Source organism: Hoplias malabaricus, chromosome 4, assembly GCF_029633855.1.
Source record: "Hoplias malabaricus isolate fHopMal1 chromosome 4, fHopMal1.hap1, whole genome shotgun sequence".
NCBI lineage: Eukaryota > Metazoa > Chordata > Actinopteri > Characiformes > Erythrinidae > Hoplias > Hoplias malabaricus.
Genome location: NC_089803.1, coordinates 51,411,374 through 51,427,004, shown reverse-complemented (window position 1 = coordinate 51,427,004; position 15,631 = coordinate 51,411,374). Strand labels below are relative to the sequence as shown.

The following is a 15,631-nucleotide window of genomic DNA, read 5'->3' as shown; positions in this document are numbered from 1 at the left end:
GAGACTGTACCTATAGAGCAAGATATGCCTCTCCAGCCCACCTCACACTGACAGGTGCCATCCCCATCCACACCATCATTACACCATCCGTTTACACACTTACAGTCTGTATATACAGAGAGGGAGAGACAAAAACAGAGCAGGGAATACAGGGGAATGGAAAAGGCATATTAAAGTAGAGTTGAACAAAAGGAGGTTTATCAAACACTGCAGAGTTTATATTCAGTGCACATTTGTGACTGCTTCAGTCTTCAGTTACTTATTGTCGCTGTCTAAAGAAAAACATTTACTTCCAATTTTGTCTATTTGAATTTTACATCATTTGAACAATGCAGGTATCTCATATTGTGTGAAATGTTTACGATGAATGTGCTCCAAACGACTTCTTTTGAGATACATGTTTTCCTTTGGACAGCAATGACATTTCAGCATCACAAAAAAGGTTCAACCACTATTTGAATTACAAAGGTTCCTTGTTCCTTTTGTAAACAAGGGTCTCTTTACTGCTATAAATCATTTCAGGGTCTTTTTTCAGACCTTAAGCAAGAGATTAATCTGGCTAGCATCCTGCTGAGTGATGGAGAGTGGGAGTGCCATACCACCCACCCAAAGAAATCAAGCAAAGAATGGAGACATGAACAGAGATTAAAATACAGATTTCCTGTATCTTTTTTATGCATGCTTTAAATCATTTTTATTTTCAAATATTGTTTTGGAAATTCTCTTTTATTCGTGTTATTTATGGAAGCAGATTATCCAACATCAAATAATAGTGGTCCCTGACTGATGCACAGAATTGTACGTTTGTTGGATGATAGTGAATACAGTAAACTGTGAGTAGAGTTAGATGATTTTCTTAGAGACTGTGCCATATGGGTGGTTCAGGTTACCTTGGTCACAGTGGATCCCGTATTTGCCAGACTGACAGGACTCACAGGCTGTGCCATTGAAGCCTGGTTTACACTGGCACACTCCAGTGCCATTTACACCGTCCATGCACGCACCATTACCAAAACATGGTTGACCCTCTGGCCCTGGACAGTTCTCACAGTTATTACCATAAAACCCTTCACAGCACTTCCTCTTCTAGAGAGAGAGAGAGAGAGAGAGAGAGAGAGAGAGAGAGAGAGAGAGAGAGGAAATGAATCAAAAATCATGTCTAACATTACTACTTATGATACAACATCAACAAAAACCACTAATCTCACTTACAATGGTGAGCTTCTGGCAGGTAGCCTGACAGCCGATGAACATGCCATGATTTCTTTTACTGTATGCACATTTCTTCTTAGTTATTACCTTTGGGAAATACAGCCAGACAGAATCACAACATTACAGAGGCATATTACCAATGATTTTATTTCAGAACTCTGTGGATATGGAAAATACGATTGATTAAAAATAGCAGAAGTGATTGCACATTCAGACACCTCCTTCAAGACTTGTTTTAAGGATTAATACAGAATTTATTCTATTAATGTTTTATAATAAATATTGCTGTGAGGATTTAATTGCATTCCGCCATTAGGGATTGTTAGTGAATTCAGGTACTGATGTTGAAGGATTATACAAGCTTTTAAATATTAACAGCAGAATTAAACATATTAATGCTTTAAACCGTTTTAAAGAAATATCCCTTTACCGTCTTAACTTCCTCTGTTCCAACTGGGCAGCGTCTCTCTGTTGGATAAAAGCAGTCCATACATGGTCCCTAAACACACAATATTAAAATTCAAAATACCACACAGTCATCAAAGTGTGTAACTATCATATTGTGACTTTTGAACAAAAAAATTGTTTCTTATAAATGTTAACTTTCTATGAAAAAAAAAAACATTTTTCGTAATAATGGAGGTTCATGAAAAAGTTTCAGACTACTACTATTCATGACCGTAACTAGCTACGAGGACACCGAGGTTTTTTTTTACGTTTTACGTACCCTTCTCCCATATTTCTAGGACACGGGTTTTAGACAGACTTTGGTGTGGATATTTTTGCTGGACCTGGCAACCCTGCTCTCAGTTTGCCGTTAGCATTGCCAACCTGCTCTCACAAGACATTTCAATAACTAACCGTTGAGAGGTATGTTATGCATATATTACAGACTAACATACAACACTGCTGCTATGACATTAACGTGATGACTTTGTGAGGGCAAATTGAAAGTTTAGTTACTAATGTGTGTAGAACTGCTATTCAAACCCTGTTTTCTAGCTGCGGCAGCTTTAGCTAAGCAGACTTAGCATAGCTAGATAGTGATACTGATGTTACAAATGTTATTGATACCTGACTTATGCTACTTTGTCAGATCGTGCTACCCAGTGTGTATTTACTGGTTTAACTCCCAATATACAAAGGTAGGACATCTTAACACTGGATAAAAACGTAATATCTTTTTTATAATAAACAGCCACCACAAATATCTATTTAATTTTTATCTAAATACGATTCCAGCATCAGTTATTTATATTAGTTGTACATTTCTGTATCTGAATAACCTGCTTCCTGCTTTAAACAGTTATTATTTAAAGTAAAGTGATATGACATAATCTATGTGGTATATTAGTACACTGTAAGGACACAAACTGTTTTAGTTACAGCATTAATAGTTATTTTGATTGATCATGCAGTATATTATAAATTTTATTACTAATATACTGCATGGTTAATCAATACAACTGTATTAATGCTAGTAATTAAAACATTTAATGTCCTTATGTCCCAATCCTACTTTGATTACTACCGTATGTTTATTTTAATGTGGGACTAACCACTTAGTTCCTATATATTGACAAAGTGAATGTGTTTGTGATTATTAATAGTATTTTATGTATGCTTTTAGTAATCAGTAAGGAGAAGTGATATAAATACAAACATATATTGGGTAGGTATTATTTTAACAGTGGCAGGAAATAGGAGAGGTAGATGGTGACAAGCCATACCCGGATTACTTTGGAGGAGGCCGTGTCACAGCGGTTTTTAGGAATTTTCAATATGACAGATATTCCATGGATCACTCCTTTAGTGCTTTCTGTCTCTGTAGCACCCAGCTCTGCCTTATTCACAAACCACTTAGAGAGAGACAGAGAGAGGGAGAATACATAAATTATATCAAACCTCATATAAAATCTCATTTTCTTTATAGCTTACAGGACAATAACTTACTGCTTCTTAATTCTTAAATATTTTTTTTATTTACATTTCTAGTTTAAATTATTATTCAATAGAAACATAAAGGTTAAAATGTGAAAATTTCAGATTATTAAATTGACAGAAAAACAAAAGTCAACTTAAATAATCTTGACGGAAAAAAAACAATGCATGTATATAACTAATGATGCATACATTGGAATCAAGTACATTCAATGTATCACAAACACTATATGCCTTGCTCAAGTAGCATAAACCTATAAACATCTGAACTGCCTGCCACAGCTTAATGTGATTTCTGTTTGTTTACAACTTTAGATTATATGCTTTATGCAGATAAGTGAGAGTTTTTTGACATACGTTGCTACCATTGTAGAAGATGCCAATCTGATAGGAGAATCCCAGCATGGTATCTTTATATAGACCATCCTGTAAATCAGTCAGCTTCAGAGTCTCTCCTAGGACAATGTGATATTTTGTAATATTCAAATCCTGTTGACAAAATAACAACAACAAAAAACATATATAAATATATATATATATATATATATATATATATATATATATATATATATATATATATATATATATATTATGATCAAGTGAAAACTAATTCTAAAATGAATGCAAAGAATAATACAATATGTTGCCTCTGTGCAAAATTAGGCATCAAAATTATATACAGTATTTAACAATGGTTTCCCCATTGAAAATAACGGTATATATGGTATATAAATCCATATAAGAAAATAAGATCTAAAATACGGGTTGTTTTGAATTGTTTATCACTTTTTCATTTTTACATAATTTCAGTTCTGATTAACTGGTACTCAAAATGTAAATAAATAAATAAATAAAATAACAAACTAAACCTTTCTGTGTTTAACCATCAAAAATTTTGTTTTGTAGAGTGTGTGTGTGTGTTTGTCACCATTGAGTCTTGGCTTGTGTTCTTCAAGTATGCAGTGATGGCTGTGTCTGTAGGAGCGAACAGTGTATAGCCAGATGCCTTCTCGATATCTTCAGTCAAGTTATAATTCTAAAACAAAAACCAAATTAATTTAGTTCTGTTACATTTACTGTAGTTTTAAGTCTGAGGTCTTGATTACATCGACAAAATTTTCTCCATTGTCTCTTATGTTCAAACTAATATAATTTTAATATCGTCTTCTCAGATAATAAATAATTGGCTTCAAAAGTCAATCAAAACCATTTTCTACTATGACTCCTCATATAATGAAACAGCTATTATACTGACACCTATGGGCCTGGATGTATTAAGTCATTTTGTATAAAACATATTATAAACATAGCTTGTGAGCATAAATATTTACCTCTACATTACATTTACATTTAAACTTTTTCTTTCAGGGGCTTCAAAATAATTAGGTTCTTCATCTCATGTGAGTTTTTTGTACAAACACTAAATAATCACTCTTTGATACATTTTGTTGTTAAAGCATACTGATATACAGCCATTCAAATATTAAACTTAATATACATAACCATAAATTGAATTTAGTCTTGTTTTTAACCTAATCCTCATTTTATATATGCTGGCTTTGTGGTGATATAGATGTTTAAAGCTGTTGTCTTTTTTAGGAATGAGCTTAATCTTTAAAATAATGCAATTAACTGAACATTGGTAAATAATTTGGGCATCATGGTGCTGCTACAGAACCATGTAGTAGTGTCAGAACATACAGCTCAAGGGTCTGATGGTTCTGGGCTGCATCCTGAGTTTAGTGTGTTCCCATTAAATCTGTGTGGGTTTTATTCTGTGTGTTTTGGTCTGCTCCCATAAGCCAAACCCAAACCAGATGCTAGACACCTTTGAGTCTAATCTGTGCCACTTTTGGTGCTTACCTTTGGGCTCATTTATGACACTGAGGTGTGTTGTGTGGGCCAGACATTTGTTTTCCACTACACACTTCTGGCCTATATAAGGTGGACTTGAAGGCATCCAGATTCACCCTGAGGCATCCCTGTTATTCAAGACCAAATATGGGCTATATAAGAACTGCAGATGTCCCAAATCTGGGCCAAAAATTCACTGCTGTCTGATATGTTGGTTTGTGGGTTGGTTTTGCAAAACTGTCTGTAGGTGCGAGTGAGTGATTGTGTGAGTGAGTGATGCCCTGTAGAACAGGCACCTCTAAATGGTTACAGAAGACGAATAAATGAAGAAATGAAAAAATTAATGAATAAATGTTCAGTTCATTCATTCATTGTCTGTATCCGCTTATCCAGTTCAGGGTCGTGGTGGGTCCAGAGCCTACCTGGAATCATTGGGGTGCAAGGAGGGGGCATGAATAAATGTAAATGATCTATTTACACTGTGAGACTTATAAATGCATTTTTTTCATTCCATTGATTTTTAAATGACAGTTGTCACTGTGGATCTTCCTTTCAATTGTACATTGAAATTTTGAAGATGCAATTTTAGTTTTTGGACATGATATAACTGCGCTTTTGTCAATTTGCTAAGCAGCTTTGAATGAGCACAAGTTGGCAAACTAACTGCCTACTGGATGATGGCATTGCTTTACAAGAACTGTTTTACAAGCTGTTTGATTGCACCACAAGAATGTACAAGAGATTGTGAAAAGAGATTCCTATACATTTTATAGAGAGTTTGTTTCCATCTCTGGTATTTTGCCATTGATCCATAATAAACTGATTTTAGGTCCAGGTCCACCATTTGAGTATCACTGGTTTAAGGGTTTAAGACTATCTGGGATACCTACTATGAGCGCGCTCCTGAAGAGAGAGAACTCTGGTCGCTGATTCAACACCTCCAGTAAACCTTCGCTCAGCTTACGGTCTGAGATAAGAACCTGGAAACAAGACATCATATTTAGTATATCATAAAACAGCATATTTACTTTTACATTAAATTTACATAATAACAAGAAAAAGAAAAACTTGCTCTGTCAATCAGATGAATGAGGCCATTCTTTGTGATAATATCTCCTGATAAAATTGTAGCTCCGGCAACTGTGGTAGTCTAAAGTATAAGACAGACAAATCTTAACAGGAAAGTAACTTCATGGCTTGCTTTTTAAAAGGAAGTAAACATGGACATATTCAACAAAAAAGCCCACTCAGTTCACCTCATTTGTGCAGGAAACAGGAAGCGTCCTTTTCAAAAGTGAGACCAGTTGAGGAGAGGGGGAGCCGCATATCTCAGACAACCCAAAGACACCCGACACAATGTGACTCCTAAAGATAGAAAAGAAGGTCAATAGCTGGAAAGCCTCAACAATAATTTGTATATGCATTTATATCTCTAAGATTCAAAAACAAATTTACAGCCAAAGGAAAAACATCATTTGTGCTCTACTTCAGGTGGGAGTTCTGCTCTATAGACCATAAATATTATTTGGTTTATTTTAATGATAAAAATGACTCATTGCTTCTTTAAATATCCAGACAAGATAATGATAGTGTTCTCACTTGACCAGACTCGGAAGATTGCTGCTGGACAGCCAGAAATCCTGGTCTTCTTTACTTATATGGCTTATAGCTTGTGTTGAAGGCACAAAAAGCGTCATGTTCTGTGGCTGGGACAGCAGCTGTGCAATGTCGGCTCGCTGTGGATTAATCCAGATCAGAACATATGTTTTAAAACATTTTTTCAACTTGTCTCATGTTTGCTGTAGAACAACATGTCCAAGATATAGAACTGTTACCTTGCAGAGCAACACAGACAGGCAATTTAGTAAATCATTTTACATATACATTTATTTATAAATAACAAATGCCTTTTCGGACAGATTCCTTTCCATTCAACATCTGGCCCTAAGCAAAAATAATAAAATAATATTTCTATCATTTCTTGACGATTTATTATTATTGAAACCTATTATTTTCTGTTCACACCAATCTTCAAAACTGAAGCCCTGAAGCAACTTGTTTACACCAGAAAACTCATGATTATGAAAGAAACAGACAAGTTTATCTTTTAACTGTGTTTTTTAAACGTTACTAAAAGCAAGCACCACATTTTATCAACGAGAAGTAATACAGACTTGATAAATGATCAGAGGATCGCTGGGATCCAGACGTTATGTAAAAATACTTATATATTTCATAGTATATAAGGTCTAGCTGATAAAACGTGCTGTATGTGAGAGGTATAATTCAGTCTGTCCCTGTTTTCTTCTAAAGTTAATGTTAAACAGAAAAACTGCGCAGATGTAACTTGATTAACTCTGAACATCAGTAACGGTCAGGTGTGTCCGTGTATTTGTGTCGTTACGACTTTCAGTTTTGAAAAGTAGAGCACAAAGTGAAAGGCTCCTTTGACACAGAAACTCTTCCAAATGCGAAGAAGAGACTATGATAAATTACCTTCACAACTTTCAACACATTTCTGTTTGAGGCTCCAGTAAACCATTAATATATGGAGTGGAGCTTGGCTGAAAGTAATGTAAGCACGAAAAGGTGAGCACGGCGCAGTGTGTCCCATTTTTGCTCTGAGCTCCCACCCCTTGAACATTTGATTCCTGCGGAAAGGGATTAGGGCTTATTGTAAGAATTGGGACAGTGGGAAGGCTGTGGATGGCAAAATCCCGGACGCATTATTTAGGGTCCGAAAAGAGGACATGTCCGGCGAAAAGAGGACGTCTGGTCACCCTACTTAAGGGAGCTGATCGCCCTTTGCATTTTGTCAATGAAGAGAGAGTAGACTATTCCTTGTCTGGTTCGGCTTTGTGTACAGCAGACTGTTTACTTTGTTTCCACAACCAGAGAAGCAACCATGTTGAGAAGAGTGGGATGTGGTGAACTAAGCCATACAACACAGTGAAATATGAGGAAAAATAATAGATTCTCAAATCTTCAGAAGAGGGTTCTCTTGAAAAAGTGCACGTGGATACATAAATTTAGCCAGGCTTTGCCTGACTGACCAATTAACTGCTTACAGAGAAGGTTATCGACCAATAACGGTAGCTCTACAGTCAGACCGTCCAATCAGAAGATTTTACGCTACTTCACCACTCCCCCTCTTCACTCAAGCGAACCAATCGGAGTAGGGGAGGGCGGGACTAGTTTGTAAATGAAAAGCTTCTCGAAACTACGTAAGCTCTAGAAAAACAAAATCCCGGACGTTTGTGAAATTCCGCCCGGACAATTTTTTAGAGCCGATAGAAATCAGAATCGCTAACCGAAAGCCAACTTTACTGCAGTTTCCTGTCAATGTATTTGAGGACACTTCCCGTGTTGATATATTTGTTTGCGTTGTCCCAGGTATTACTGTTGGTAAGAATACACAGCATTTATTGAATAAACAAACCCAGACAGCGAGCATATATCGGTCCACTGGCATAAAAAGGCTGGCACACCACTGACTGTAGACCACAGTCCACTATCGGACCACTCAGATTACTGTCCTGTACCGGATATAACTCATTTATAATCTCCTCAAACAGATTTTACACTCACAGAGACTTTTATTCTGGAAAACACACTAATACAAATATTACCAAAAACTATGAGAGATATAATAATGTGTATGCCTAATACACAATGATTATGCTAAAAATGTTGACACTGTGCTGGATTAAAATGATTTACTAATCTTATTTATAAAGGGTAATAAAAGAACCTAATGGAAATGGAAAAGTGCTAAAATGTGGCATTTTGTCTAAAATTCTGTTTAATCACCAGCGGTCCGCCCAGAAAACGCTGTGCAAAACACTAGTGGACCTCCAACTTTGCCCTCAGTGGGCCAACAGTGGTCCGCCGTCTCCTTGCTCTCAGGGAATTACTGCTTCAGGTTCAAGTTTATTCAAAGCTTTTGAATGTGAAATGCATCAATGCACAAAAACTCACACAAAATCTCTTAACTGGAGAATTCAGCAACTTTAAGATACACTTATTCCTGAATAAGACTTATTCATGTACATACAGCTTGTAAAACCCTTAAAGAAAAACATCTGTGTCTGGATATGCCATACATGGGCTATGCCAAGCATTGGCTACAGGGGTCATAACCCCCATAGGCATTGGAATGTAAAGCAAAGGAATTGTATTCTCTGGCGTGCCATCAACACCTTTGGCATGAGTTGACTTTTTGGATCCATAATTAATCATCTAAAATCAGTACCTGCCCTCGCTCATGTTTATGCGTACTTTCAAATCTTTCCAGAAGGTTAGCACTGCAGTGAACTACATATTAATACCCTTCTTTATAGAAAAAAAGTGAGCGTAAGTGTCAAATATTTGTATGTATATATTAAATATAGAATATAAGAATCTGGGTGGCACGGTGGCGCAGCAGGTAGTGTTGCAGTCACACAGCTCCAGGGATCTGGAGGTTGTGGGTTCAATTCCCGCTCCGGGTGACTGTCTGTGAGGAGTTGGTGTGTTCTCCCCGTGTCTGCATGGGTTTCCTCCGGGTGCTCCAGTTTCCTCCCACAGTCCAAAAACACGTTGCAGGTGGATTGGCGACTCAAAAAAAAAAAAAATAAAAAATAAAATTAAAAAAAAGTGTCCGTAGGGGTGTGAGTGTGTGAGTGAATGTGTGTGTCTGTGTTGCCCTGTGAAGGACTGGCGCCCCCTCCAGGGTGTATTCCCGCCTTGCGCCCAATGATTCCAGGTAGGCCCTGGACCCACCACGACCCTGAATTGGATAAGGGTTACAGATACTGAATGAATGAATGAATATAAGAATCTACCCACAAGTCCCATATGAGTACTTACAGTAACCCATGATTTGAAATCACTTAGGTCAGGGTTGTTTTCGACTTCCTATAAAAAAAAATAAATAAAAGTAAATGTATTTGGATATTTGTTTTTCAATGTACAGAATTCACATGCATCTAAATACTCTGACATGTATTGTGTCACATTACAGAATGATGATGAGTGTGTTTACATGCACAGCTATAAATATATTTGGCAGTTTTTTGATTATTCAAATTTTTGTGAATACTGAATAATCAATTCAAATCAAATCAGATTCAGCATTTTCACATTACCATTTTCACATTACTAGATTGCTTGTACATGCTGTCAGCTTAAATATATTAGATTTTCTATGTTAACAGACAATTATATTCATGTAAAGGCAGTCAAATGTGGCTGTAAATGAAATTGCGGTACTGCTCTAATATCTGGAGATTAATGTTGAACCTGTGCAAGAGTTCCATAGCAGACACGTCCATCTCCTGAGAAACCAGTCTGACACACACAATGAAACACCCCTCCTCCAGCAGGTGTGCACGTAGCCTGAAGGTATAATGTGATAATGTAAAGTTAATTCTAATGAAATGACCAGATTATGTAATGGTTTACAATGTGACATGATAGTTCTTCACGAATACAGGTTTTAATTTCAGTGAAAATATGTGTTTATGGGTGTATTTACCTGCTCGTGACATCCTCCACCCTGTTGTACACACTCGTTGACAGGCTCACACTCTATCCCATTGCCACGGTAGTTCTTTTTACACACACAATAGTTCTAAAAGTAATCAAACAAATATCACACAACTATTTGAGTCATCCCCACTGTAATAAAGGAATTCACTGATGTATCCTTCATGTTGAGGCTAAAAATGTAAATACTTCCTAACAGATACTTTAGCTACTTGGCCTCGTGAGAATAAAATAAAAAAAAAATTAATTTTATTTATTCAGAGTTTAACCACTTTATTTAATCCTTCAATTCAGTTTTATTTTATTTACAGTATTAACAATAGCAGAAGAAACCTCAAAAGACTCAGAAGGAAAACCCATCACTTCTAATATAAATAAACAAATAAAAATGTTTGTACAATAAGTAGTATAATACCACCTTCACTGTACATCAGGGTATTTTCTAGTGCTTAAACTACAGAATCTCTCTTTGTGACTAATGTAATTCCACTGTAAAATAGGCATTAAAAACATAGAAATACGGCCAGAGTGCAAACCTCTAAATGCATTAAACAAGCAGCCATGGGAATATCAAGGTTTATTTAACCTTAAGATGGAATATCAGGTTTAGAAGCAGCTCTTCTCACCTGTCCTGGGCCCACATGAACGCAGGAGGCATTAGAATGGCACCCGCCTCTAGAGGGCTCCAGACAATTATTAATAGGCTGACACTCATCTCCATCCTCTCTCCATCCTCTCATACACTCACACCGCCTTGAGCCTGGCCCTGTTTTTATACATATAGCCTGGAATATAGAGGATAATCACATTCAGTCACACAAACTGGCAAACACACACAAATGATTCAGTTTTCCTAAAAATTCTTTAAAAAATTGTCATTCAATACAAACCATCAATATCTCAAATACTATGTCTGTTTCCAAATACTATGTCTCAGCAAAAGTCAATACTACGATACAATTATGCTTGTTCTCTCTCTCTCACACACACACACACACACACACACACACACTAGACTTACATTTTCACTGCATCCCCCATTGGGAGGAGAACCACATGGATTGATCTCCACACACAAGAATCCATCCCCTTGGAAACCAGGCTTACACACACAACTTAATAGTGGTTGACACACAAATAAAGCAAAACAAGCACTTTATTAAATAGGAACATTCATTATATTCATTCATTGTATATAACCTTACTTCAGTTTCTAAGGTTTTTTATTTTTTAGATTTTTTTATTTAGAAACTGTTATAATATTAATGTTAAATTTTTATATTTTTTCACTTTACACATTAAGACATATTTAGATACAAAGCTCCGTTGAAACTGACTTGTAATTCAGTCATTCACTCATGTTTAGCAGGTTAAAATTTTACTACAAAGGGGTATACAAAATGGGGCACTTTTTTATCCCATCTGACCTTGCATTAAAATTTCAATACCCCACCTTCAATGTTAAATCCTGTCCAAATATGGCTTAAGTGTCTGTTTAATTTTTAATTTTTTTTTTTGACCTGGTGTTATTGCAGACTTATTTGGTAAAAGTGTGGTACTCACGTCAGCGCCCCCTTATTGTAAACACAGTCAGCATGGGCGTGGCATGGCTGGTGGGGTCCACAGGGCTGAGCATGTTTATCACACAGCTGTCCAGCAAAGCCTGTCTTACATGAGCCTGGTTTACATGTGCCATGAGCTCCCGGACGATTATCACACACACCCTGCACACACCCACATGCTGAAGAACAAGAAAGATGATGGTATTATTTATCAGCTTTGATAAAGTAGCTTTTGTTTTAATTGATTTAAAGTATTTAGGTTTAAAGATAAGCAAAACATTGTAAAAATAATAGACCAGACTTTTATCAACTTTAAAATAACAGAATATCAGTACAATACAAAATTACAAACTGGACCCTTTCATGTACATTTGGTTCATTTTCTTTTTAATGAAATACTCAAGAAAATCTATCACTTGCATTGAGGACCCTCAAGTACTTGTTTAAAAAACAATCATTCATTGTTACCACACAGATGTATCAATCCATATTTATAAATGTATTTATTTATTTGTTTTTTTATGGTGTAACTCACATAAGGTGAATAATCAGACTGTTTTGTAGTCCCTTAATGAACCAGTTTGTGCTACAGAGAGTGGGTCACTCACATGGGGTTAGCCATGTTTAAAATAGGTTAAGTAATACATACAGGGGTATAGGCCACTAGATGTCAGTTTAATGTGTAAAACAATTATTGGAAGAAATTTCTTATTGCTCCATTAATTAATTCTATTAAAACCACTACTGAAAAGATCCAAAAGCAATTACTTTATTGTATTCTTTTTTGTAGGATTTTTAAGAATGTATGAAAAGTTTCTCTATTGCTTCTCTGCTAGAAGTAGAAGGGAAAAGCTTACTTTGGTCACAGGATGGCCCATATTTGTTGGGGTCGGCGCAGTACTGGCAACGTGAACCTTTGAAGTTGGGCTCACATTTACAAGTGCCATTGCCATCTATACCATCAAAGCACTGAAATAACAAATGTATGTCCATTTGTAACAATGTTGTATATAATGAGTTTTAGAACAGCACTGAAAACAAGCAGATGATATGTACTGCAAAAAAGAGTTAAAATAAATAGAATCAAAAATTATTTTCATAGCAGTAATTCATATTGTACACACTAATTGAAAGAACATAAATGATTTCTAGATGTACAGCAATCATTGCATTAATTTTCTGAATTCTATGTCCAGTACAATGTATTGGTGGACATAGGTGATTTAAGGTGATTTATAGTAACAAATCTTGGATTCAAGATGGCTATTTAAGACACCCAAAAACCCTGTCAGCTCTGTCCACAAAATTCACACATATTTATATTTCACAGTGCTTTGTAGTAAATCATAAAAAATTAAAGTGAATATGGTCTGATGTTAATCTAATATTAGGGTTAGGATTAGGGTTAACATAAGGGTTACTTTTACGCTGGTAGAAACTAAAGATTGGGTAAGGGTAAGTTAAGTCTATATAATTGCCCCATAATGCATATAAAAAAAAAAACTGTGTATGTATAATACCTTGCCATGGGAGGAGCAGGATGAGTTGAAACCACCAGGGCAAGGAGAACACTCTGGACCAAAAAAGCCTTTGCAGCATTTAGGGATCTTTAAAAAGTATAAAAAGACAGAGGCAGTCAGCCTTACAGTGTTACATTTTGTTTGTACGTGTTTAGAATAAAAATACAATCTCTTCAAGTTAAGATCTTAAACGTTAAGGTCTAAAATGACCATGAGTTGTTACAATTACAATTGTTGGGTGATATTGCAGAGAAGATTGTAATCATATGAAGCAATTTGGGCTTAGGATTTGAAGTCTCGTACTCACTGTTCTTGTTTCATTGCAGAGCATACTGCAGCCCAGAACAGGAACATTCACTCCTAAAGTCTTCCTTATGAACACGCAGCCTCGAGTAAATGTGTTCTTCACAAAGTGGCCAGAGGAGAGAGATTACTGATATTTAGAAAAGTCTCACAAGAAAAAAAACACTGTTTTATATCTGGTCTTTTTATTTACAATGTAAACATTATTCTATTATCTTGTAAATTTAAATTTAATTTGAATATTTATGGTGCTTACAAGTGAGACTCCAGTTGGACAGGTGGACAAACTGACAAATGTACAGCTCACACATGAGCCCTGAGGACAAAAGACAAGATTAAACATGATTAAACATTGCTCTAGAGCAGCTTTACATGTGTCTATAGTTACCATACTAAATGTGGGCTAGATGGGTATAAAGTGCCACGCACTGAGTGAAATGTTGAACATGTTCTTAAGAATAAAGCTATTTTAAAAGAAAAAAAACTAAAATAATGTAATAAAAAAAGTGGCAATATAAAATTCATAAAGTTCCTAATTTACAAGAATAAAGTGTAGTTTTTGTCCAGTAAATGTCATATTATTTGTATAAAATATGGTGAATTATACTGGTATCACAAATAAAGGTTTCATAAACAGGTGACACATCACAACCATTCATACATTCATTCACTGTCTGAAACTGCTTATCCAGTTCAGGGTCCAGAGTAATTGGGCGCAAGGCTGGAACACACCCTTGGAGGGGGCGCCAGTCCTAAGGACAATTTCAGTAATTTAAGTTAAATTATTACTAGTATTACAAATCCTTTATCAATGTCTGACCTTACTCTTAAATATGATTTTTATTTTGTTTTACAGTGTCCTAACAATGGAGTGCCAGAGTGGGACAACATAATGGATGCACACTCATAGAAAAACAAAAAGTACAGCGTTTTGCTTTATTTTTTTACATTTTATATGGTTAAGTGCAGCCAACATTTTGTAGCCTTAAGAAGTTTTTAAAATTGGTGCTTGTGAAAGTCATTACATGTAACAGGCAAAATATGGTATACCAAAGAAATCTGCAATTACTGAAGAGGTTTAGTCAACACTAAACCCAGTCTCTAGTGTAGGATTCAAACAGACAGGATTGCTAAACATAGAAATTGATGGACTGCTTACACTTACCCTGTAAACATTGTTCTCTGTGATGTCGCAGCGGTGAGGGAGGATGGGCTCTATAGATGGTGGAATTAAAACTCCTTCCAGTGAATAGAGGCAGCCATTCTTTGCTTCAACATCTGCTTCAATCACAGCTATCCCGTTGACCAATATTTGACCCTGATTATAAGCCAAAGCAATACTCAAAGGGAAACAATTTCTGTTGCTTTGCCACGCACCATTTCTAATGTACAGCCAAAGAATTCATATTTTTGACCAATTTTTAATATATTAGGTACAGTATTCACATACATTGGCTTGTGTCCTTTTTGGAATAGCACTTAATAACATTTAGCAGAGCCAAGTTAGCAAAATTATTAATGTTGTTTTTTTGGAAGTTTTATGAACATGAACAGACTTGGGTACTCACAGCAGTAGTCACATTAAATGCCAGAACTTGGTTAGCCATCGAATCGGTCCGTGGATTTGAAACAACGTAGCTAACTCTCAGCTAGCGAGATTAGAAAGAAAAAAGACATGGTTCAATTTCAGAGTGTGTATATGAAAAAAGCACC

The 15,631-nt window shown here is 35.9% G+C and overlaps 1 protein-coding gene and 1 long non-coding RNA gene across 2 annotated transcripts in view; one reads left to right on the top strand and one right to left on the bottom strand.

The window, feature by feature from the left end:
- Positions 1–15,631, bottom strand: part of stab2 (stabilin 2) — a 55,710-nt gene that overhangs the window by 28,844 nt on the left and 11,235 nt on the right. Inside the window, exons 18-40 of the mRNA XM_066667834.1 lie at positions 15,487–15,567; positions 15,084–15,236; positions 14,175–14,234; positions 13,923–14,018; positions 13,616–13,702; positions 12,953–13,064; positions 12,097–12,274; positions 11,555–11,648; positions 11,160–11,318; positions 10,523–10,618; positions 10,288–10,383; positions 9,856–9,903; positions 6,607–6,743; positions 6,264–6,372; positions 6,080–6,157; positions 5,898–5,987; positions 4,082–4,189; positions 3,511–3,642; positions 2,943–3,071; positions 1,643–1,711; positions 1,213–1,299; positions 891–1,086; positions 11–106 (exon numbers count right to left, since the gene is read on the bottom strand). Of these exons, the coding sequence (XP_066523931.1) occupies positions 11–106; positions 891–1,086; positions 1,213–1,299; positions 1,643–1,711; positions 2,943–3,071; positions 3,511–3,642; positions 4,082–4,189; positions 5,898–5,987; positions 6,080–6,157; positions 6,264–6,372; positions 6,607–6,743; positions 9,856–9,903; positions 10,288–10,383; positions 10,523–10,618; positions 11,160–11,318; positions 11,555–11,648; positions 12,097–12,274; positions 12,953–13,064; positions 13,616–13,702; positions 13,923–14,018; positions 14,175–14,234; positions 15,084–15,236; positions 15,487–15,567 (2,491 nt within the window). The remainder of the gene's footprint in view (positions 1–10; positions 107–890; positions 1,087–1,212; positions 1,300–1,642; positions 1,712–2,942; positions 3,072–3,510; positions 3,643–4,081; positions 4,190–5,897; positions 5,988–6,079; positions 6,158–6,263; positions 6,373–6,606; positions 6,744–9,855; positions 9,904–10,287; positions 10,384–10,522; positions 10,619–11,159; positions 11,319–11,554; positions 11,649–12,096; positions 12,275–12,952; positions 13,065–13,615; positions 13,703–13,922; positions 14,019–14,174; positions 14,235–15,083; positions 15,237–15,486; positions 15,568–15,631) is intronic.
- On the top strand, positions 1,963–15,587 carry LOC136694353 (uncharacterized). The gene is made up of 3 exons (XR_010802189.1): positions 1,963–2,082; positions 4,522–4,553; positions 14,775–15,587. It is a non-coding gene; the product is annotated as an uncharacterized lncRNA (long non-coding RNA).